Source organism: Acomys minous (genome assembly GCF_964271855.1).
Source record: "Acomys minous genome assembly, chromosome: 7".
NCBI classification, from domain to species: Eukaryota; Metazoa; Chordata; class Mammalia; order Rodentia; family Muridae; genus Acomys; species Acomys minous.
The window spans coordinates 37781032-37789663 of record NC_140488.1 but is presented as its reverse complement, the minus strand read 5'-3'; the positions used below and the strand labels follow the sequence as shown (position 1 = coordinate 37789663).

The window sequence follows — 8632 nt, the reverse complement described above, 5'->3', positions numbered from 1 at the left end:
CAGTTCTAATTAGAAAGGAGAAGAATCCCAGGATGGTTCAGCTTACTGGGAGAGTCGGAATTTTTTCCCCTCCCAAATACTGTTTTCAGGGCTAAAATTCCATAGAGAATGTTATGATGGAACACACACACACACCATGTAGTGATTGGATTTAATGACCAGACTTCACATTGCTATTAAAATGAAGTTAAAAAATTTCCATTTCCTGTTTGAAGTTCTGCCTGAGGTTTCTTCAGCACGTGGAAGCTAGCACTCTCCCAGTCCTCAGAGCTCTGTCCACACCTGCCTCTCCTGTGAAGCCTTTATTCTAGCCTGGCTCTGCCTCATGGAGCCTTACCCTGCCACTCATTTACTGATTCACCAGACTGCACTGTTACCTGGGTTACGCAACCTCTCTTAGGGCTAGGCTCTCTGGCCGCAGCATTTCACTCATTACAAAGGGCTCCAGGGAGATAGATCAGTTTCTATAAGTTGGCCTTCCTTCCTTGACAGTACTTTCTTTCTCAGATGAAATAGATGAAACGTTCTGGCACACATTTCACACTTGTGAAAAAGTAGAAGATGGACTTGTTCTGGGTTGTCCTGGAAAGTTACAGAATGTTAATTCAGGGCATCATTGGAAGGAGTATAGGATAGTTGAAAACATGGAAACAGGATATCTTGGCACCATATCTGATTTTATGTATAACTGGAGTCTATTTTTTGGTAATTTGCGTGTTAATTTTCATGGAACATATAGGGATCCTATGAATAAAATAGGCAATATGATAGGAAGAACTGACTCTGTTAGGAAACAGATGCAAAGCATTCTGGAGGAAACCTATTAAAACCCCACAACTGACACCATTCTGAAAAGTAAAGGACTCACACACTTCTCCCAAAGATCAGGCAAAAAAAAAATACCTTCTCTCACTATTGTCATTTAAACATGTTAGAAAGTTCTAGAGAGGGACCAGGTAAGAATATAAAATAAAAGGCACCAAGACTAGAAAGGAGTAGCCTGGGCAGTGGTGGCACACACCTTTAGTCCCAGCACTCAGGAGGCAGAGGCAGGTGGATCGCTGAGTTCAAAGCCAGCTTGCCTAACAGACTGAGTTCCAGGACAGCCAGGGCTACACAGAGAAACCATGTCTCAACCTCCGCCCTCTGACCAAGATTTAAAAGGGGGAAAGAAAGATTATATTAAGTGGAGAAAACCGAAAGGAGAAACCCGTTGAACCCTATTGAAAGTCATAAAAGAATTCACCAAGGTTTCAGCAGAATATAACACATGACTAAGATGTACACACACACACACACACACACACACACACACACACACACACACACACACCCAAACCTGAAGAAACTGCTCAATTGGTAAGGTGCTTAACTGTGAATTACTGAGGACGTGCCCTGGATCTCCAGTGCTATTTTTTAAAAAGTCAGGCATGGTGTTACATGCTTGTAATCTCAGCAACTGGGGAGAGGGGTAAGCGATAGGAGAATCCCTTGAGACTTGGTGGCCAGCCCCAGCCAGTTTAGCTGAATTGGCCAGCTTCAGGTTTGTTGAGAGACCTCGCTTCAAAAAATGGATGGAGAAGCAATTAAAGACGACCTCAACTTTGAACTCGGGCTTTCACACAATATGCATAAACCACACATACAAAAAACAAAAACAAAAACCAGTTGTTTGTATAAACTAGTAATAAATAATTGAATAATAAAATTAAGAAAACAATTTCTTACTGCACAGCATAAAACTTTTTTAAAAAATAAGAAATTAATGAATAAAATAAAACCATAAATACAAGACTTTTGACTTTAAAAAAACTACGTAAGAATTAAGAGGATGTCATTTCTCTTGCAGATGACCTGGGTTCAGTCCTTCCCACACATATAGTGGCTCCCAAGCATCTGTAACTTTAGTTCCAGGGGATCTAATGCTATCGTCTGACCTCCAGTGCACCAGGAGCTTCATGGTGCATAGATTTGTATGTGGGCAAAACACTCAGAAAATAAGTCTGAAGTTTAAAAATGATATACATTGTTGAAAGGCAGTAAAATGAGATAAATGAAAAACATTTTAAATATTAAGTGTCCACGTACTCTTAATATTTTGATGGTAATACTCCTAGAGATTATATTCACAGCAATCCCTATGCAAATTCCAGCTGCCTGCCTTTTCTCTTAAGAAATCAATAAGCTTATCCTGATATTCATAAGGAAGGACCAGATTAGCCTTTGAAATCTTGAAAACGAACAGAGTTGAAGAACTCGTACTTCCCATTTTCAAAACTTTCATCATAGAGAGAGGAATTAAGATCGTACACACATGTACACGTACACGTACATACACACAGGATTAGCTTTAAAAAATAAACCCCAACTTTGCTTCATACTGACTCATTCTGAAATTCTGTCCTGCTTTGTATGTATTGAGATATGGGCCACACCTAAGTGGAGTATTCTGTAGCTGTCAGTATTTAGCTGTCTCCCCAAATGCCACTCACAGGCTGAGACAGGTAGAGTGCTTAAACCCAGGCATGTAGAGCCAGCCCAAGTGGAATAGCAAGACCCTGTTGCTTTAAAGAAAAGCATCAGGAGATATATATTCAAATAGTATATGTGAGATGGAATATGTTCTACTAGGGAAAAAAAACCCTGGCAACTCAACAATTAAAAGGAAAACAACCTGATTTTAGCCTACTAATGAGGTAAATTGACACATGGAAAAATAGTCAGTATGTACATTAAAGAATCCTCATCTTTGACTGGGCATGATGATGCACGCCTTTAATCCCAGCACTTGGGAGGCAGAGGCAGGTGGACCACTGTGAGTTCGAGGCCAGGCTGGTCTACAAAGTGAGTCCAGGACAGCCAAGGCTACACAGAGAAACCCTGTCTCAAAAAACAAAACAAAACAAAACAAAACAAAAAAGAAAGAAAAAAGACTCCTCAGCTTTGCCAGCTACCAGGAATTCAAATCCAAACCACAATTAGATAGCACTCCACTCCTACTGGGATGACAATAATCAAAGAGGCAGATAATGGTGCTGGGGAAGTGAGGAGAACCTGGAACCCATGTGTGATCCAGTAATTCCATTTTCCCATCTATGCCCAAGAGAACAGAGAATACATCCACACAAACGAGGCATGGTGGCGTACGCCTTTAATCCCAGCACCTGAGAGGCAGAGGCAGGTTGATCTCTTTGAGTCTGAGGCCAGCCTGGTCTACAAAGCGAGTCCAGGACAGCCAGGACTACTCAGGGAAACCCTGTTTCGAAAAACCAAACCAAAACCAACAAAACAAAAAGTAAAAAGAAAAAGAAAGTATACCACACAAGTACCTGTAAACTCGTGTTCAAAATAACAGTGTTCATAAGAGCTCTGTAATGTAAATAACCCAGATGTCCCAGAATGGTTAAAAGACTGTAGATTTATATGAAAGAATATTATTCAGGCATGGAAGGGAATGGATTAATCAATGATATAGTCTATGTGAATGAGATATGGACACACTGTGCTATATGAAGTAAGCCAGGCACAAAAAATGTATGCATTGTCTGTTTACAGGAGGCAGATCTGTAGAGTTGGAGAGCAGATTAATGACTGCTTAGTGCTGTGACCTGACTGCTGCATAAGGGTCTCTCATGGGTAAGAAAAATGTTCTAAAATTGAGATGATGCTTGTACAACTCAGTGAATGTACAAAAACATCAAATGAACTGAGTATTTCAAACAAATCAATGTATATGGTATAGGAATTGTATCTTAATAAAAAGGAAAACTCAGGAGGAGAGAAAAGAGCATGCTGGAGGCATTCTCAAATGACTCACACAGATGCAAAGTCTTTGAAGAATTTAACCTCAATTTCCATTAGGGCAAACAGACATACGCATTTCTCAGCATGACCTTTATGTGTTTAGGGAATAGAAAATCCGACCAGATAAACAAAATATATTTACTGACCAACTCCCAGGGCAGGAGCATAGCCTGTGCACAAACTTACTCCTCACCTGTTTTTCCTTCCCTTTGGCTTTCCATGGCAGGCATATTATGTTGTTAGAACAAGTTCATGTTCACTGGCATATTTCATACTCAACCGATCAAAGCACAAAGTTCAGGAGACACACACACACACACACACACACACACACACACACACACACAGAGAGAGAGAGAGAGGGGGGGGAGGGAGGGAGACAGACGGAGAGGGAGAGAGAGAGACAGAGAGACAGAGAGAGAGAGACAGAGAGAGAGAGACAGAGAGAGAGAGAGAGAGACAGAGAGAGAGAGACAGAGAGAGAGAGAGAGAGAGAGAGAGACAGAGAGAGAGAGAGAGAGAGAGAGAGAGAGAGAGAGAGAGAAGTTAGAGGAGTAAGGGGGAGGGATGGAGAGATATTAAATCAATTACTCTGTCCTTCATCTCAGGTAAATCAGTATTTATTCTAAAAAAGCTTGAGTTCTTAAGATGACTTGTGTAGTTTATCAGCTAATGACTCATCCTGAGTTCTCTGGTGTGTTAGTCGTGGTTCAAAGGCTGTTGCTAGTACTACTTTCTATTTAATTAAAAAAGATGTTTATACTACTTGTAGAGGGAGCCAAATCATATAAATAATGTAACAATAACAATTCCATATATGGGCATGATGCCATTTATGATGTGCTACTTACTATGAGATCCTTGTATGAAATGAACTATTTTATCTATGCTTTTCTATTGCTAAAAAGTTCCTTTTACTCTGGATTATCCCAAATTACTGAAGGAATCTGAGAGTCCTTCGCAGATCGATGGAACTGTAGTTCCAAACTTGCCATTGTTAGATCTGGGTTTCCATACGGATCCAAGACATGCTCCTGTAACCAGCAAGTTCTATCACAGCGCTTGCTAATCCTGCAACTGAAGAAAATAGTTGTGGTGGTGCACGCCTTTAATCCCAGCACTCTGGGAGGCAGAGGCCAGTGGATCACTATGAGTTCAAGGCCAGCCTGGTCTACAAAGTGAGTCCAGGACAGCCAAGGCTACACAGAGAAACCCTGTCTTGGCGGGGGGGGGGGGGGGGGCGGAGCAAAGTCACCCCTAGGGCTCCCTTGACAGCTCTCAAGCTGCACAGACTACGGGGACTACAGATTCTCAAGGATGTCTCCCAAAGAGCAAGCTCAGGCAACAAATGTTGGAACAAAGCCCTGCCCTGCAGTACTCCCTCCTGCTGTATGAGGTAGAGGGATGAGCTCTGATGCCAAGAACCCTCAGATCAAATGGTAAGCAGTACATATGGATGCTATTTCTAGGGTAGCTTTTCTTTCCCAAGTTTTCTTGTTAAAGCATGGTTCTGTTATTTTGGTTTTTTTTGTTTGTTTCTCCTCACCCTGGCCTTAACTACTAATAGGCAGTGCTTCAAATTCCTCGCCTCAATTATCTATGTTCTGTGGGTTTTTAAAGTTGTTTTCCTCCCCAAGGATTCATAGGATAATAAGTTCAAGTTCTTATCAAGAACAATGCTAAATTCACAGCATTATTTCCTTCACTTCGAATTACAAATAAGTTTTACCTTTTATTGGGTTCCATTATACAATTTTACATAGTCTCGTTATTATTAAGCAGTAATTAAGCAAATTGAATGAATGGTTTTGAACTCTACTTTTCAGCATATAGATTTACCTAAAAAAGTACAAACCAAGCACAGTGGTGCAATGTTCCAGGCACTTTCAAGTTGCGTAAATATTTACAAATACGTAAGCACCCTGTATGAAAGCATAACAATTTTGGTGTCAGGAGGAAACACTCCGCACATATCAAATCTCTACATTTTAACATTTGCACAGCTCCGAATATTCCTGAGAAAGTTCCGTCTCATTGCCATTTCCGTCCACATCGCTTCATACTTCAGTGTATCTTGGGGAACCATAACCTCTGTCACTCGATGTACCACTAATTGCACAAAATACATGTAACGTGTTGTTCATCCAGGGAGAATGAATTGTGTCTTCTTGTAATATCTGAAACAAAAGCAAACAAACAAAAAAAACCCCACAATTATCACCAACCGAAAATTTTACTGAGAGAGAGAGAGAGAGAGAGAGAGAGAGAGACTATATATGAAATTATAGGCATATTTTAATTCATCACCAACACTGGGCTACTTAAAACGACAAAGAGTAACATTACCGGCTTCAGGCTTCACAGCTGAGTTACAAAGGCAGCATATCAAAAAAGCAGAGAAGATCTGGTTACTCATTAGGAAAAACAGAAGGTCATGAAATGCAAAATTCAATAAAAAGAGACAGGATTCAACCCTTGACTTCTATTTTAACTTGTCCCCACCTTTAAGGAGGGAGTACCCTTTGAGAAGAGGTTCTACCTTCTACCACTTATTCCCAGAATCACCCAGGGACTTTTCACAAATGCTCCATCCCTGCAGACTTGAAATAATACTAAATGGAGATAGAAATCAAAAGTGCCTATTTGAAAGAAAATATAAGCTAATCAATATAAAATGGAAATAAAAACATATGAATATTATCTTTCCACATGAAAATAAAGATATAGGTTCATGTTGCTATACATTTTAAAAAGATTTATTTATTATGTATAGTGTACGATACTTGTATGCCAGAGGGGCACCAGGTCTCATTATAGATGGTTGTGAGCCACCATGTGGTTGCTGGGAATTGAACTCAGGACCTTTGGAAGAACAGGCAGTGTTATTAACCTCTGAGCCACCTCTCCAGCCCAGTATACATATTTTTAAAATTATTCAGTTAATGTGATCAAAAGCCAAATAAACAAAGGTTTTATGCTTACATGAAATAGAGGAAAAGAACAGTACACATATTACATTGCCTCTCTTTGAGTCCTAGCTTGGATCTTAAGTTTTTTGTTTGGTTCGGTTTTTTTAATAGCTTTTAATATTCCTGGTTTTTCAAAGGACCCGAGTTTGTCTCCCAGTAATCTCATTGGAAGGATCACACTGCTTGTAACTCCAGCTCCAGGGGATCTGACACCCTTCTTTTCTTGCCTCCATACTGCACACACATCATACACACACACACACACACACGCACGCACGCACGCACGCACGCACACTGGACACATGCATATATGCACACAAATGTAAACAAAAATAAATCTAAAGAACTGCTGGGTGTGCTGGCTGTTTTGTTTTGTTTTTGGTAAGTTGAACACAAGCTAGAGTCATCTTGCAAGAGGGAACTTCAACTGAGAAAATGTCCTTACCAGACTGGCCTTTAGGCAAGCTGTGGGGGCATTTTTTTGATGAATGATTGGTGAGGGAGTATCTAGCACTGTGGATAGGGCCACCTTGAGCAAGTGAGCCTAGTTTATATGAAGAACATCGGCTGAGCAAGCCATGGGGAACACACCAATGAGCAGCTTTACTCCGTGGCTCCTGTCTTGATTTCCCTCAATAATGACTATGATAGGGATGTGTAAGCCAAATAAACCTTTTCTTCTCCATATCGCTTTGAGTCAGATGTTTTATCACAGCAGCGGAGAACAAAGTAGGACATCTGTTCTCAGGTTGGTTTTGAAGCTTTAGTATTAAGCCTTGGTCTATAATTCTATGCATCCTATCATTGGTATTGTTATAAATCACAGGCTTAAAGATATTTTAGAGGAATTTCATTTTATTTATTTACTTTTTATTTTATTTTTTTATTTTTTGGTTTTTCGAGACAGGGTTTCTCTGTGTAGCCTTGGCTATCCTAGACTTGCTTTGTAGTCCAGGCTGGCCTCGAACTCACAGTGATCCACCTGCCTCTGCCTCCCGAGTGCTGGAGGAATTTCATTTATAAAAGTTTTAACTCCTGACACGAATCTGAAAGCATGCTACAGATTTAACTGATGATTAATCAATTATTCATGTCTGTCAGGTGGGACAAGCAAATGGGACTGTCAAAACACCTACCATGATCCTACTATGGCCACCACCAACTCTACCTAAATAAGAAATTTGCAATCAATAATCTTAAATTATTCTTTAAAAATTTTTTTATTGTCAAAAGCTTAAAGAAAAAAGTTAAATATAAAAAAATTACTATATACTTTAGTATACTGTAACAATGTACATTAAAGAAGCCAAGGAAAATTCAGGCTCTTTCTTTTTTCAAGGAATGGGGCTCAATAGAACAGTTGTGAGCTCTTACTTTAGTATATACTTACCTACGCTTTGTGTCATTTTGTGGTAGGATGATCAATCTCAACAAATATGGCTGAAAAAACTTTTCTTTTAACTTTATTGAATACACCAATTCATTTATCAAAAAATTAACGGTTTACATAAATAGGCAACATATAGAAACAAAATGTTTTCTTGGTTAGCTAATGGTTAGCGCACATCAAGGGCCTAAACTATTGATTTCCGACTAAGAAAAATGGCAATGGCTTAATGGAGTAACTGATATAGGCAGGTGGGAGATTGCCAGATGATTTTAAAAAATTCATGCTTCAAGGGGAAAAAAAACACAACAAAATGACCATTCTAAATATCTTGATCATAGTAGCAGTAATAAATTGAGTAATTTGCCTTAAATTTGAATAATTTAGAATTCAAGACCAGGCAATGCAGCTGCATGCAAATGAGGTAACTGTCAGACAGTATACATGGAGTCATTGTTACTGTTTTTTCCCA

General features: G+C 39.6%; 1 protein-coding gene across 5 annotated transcripts in view; it reads right to left on the bottom strand.

The window, feature by feature from the left end:
• Positions 1–5523: 5523 nt before the first annotated feature.
• DOCK11 (dedicator of cytokinesis 11) overlaps positions 5524–8632 on the bottom strand; it is a 188302-nt gene continuing 185193 nt past the window's right edge. For 4 of the 5 annotated variants that reach the window (XM_084790540.1, XM_084790542.1, XM_084790541.1 and 1 more), the window contains one exon: positions 5524–5981. In XM_084790540.1, coding sequence (XP_084646666.1) covers positions 5862–5981 — 120 coding nt within the window. In that variant the 3' untranslated portion in view covers positions 5524–5861. Of the gene's footprint in view, positions 5982–6150; positions 6169–8632 lie in introns of all 5 variants that reach the window. The other variant, XM_084790544.1, reaches the window with a different exon arrangement.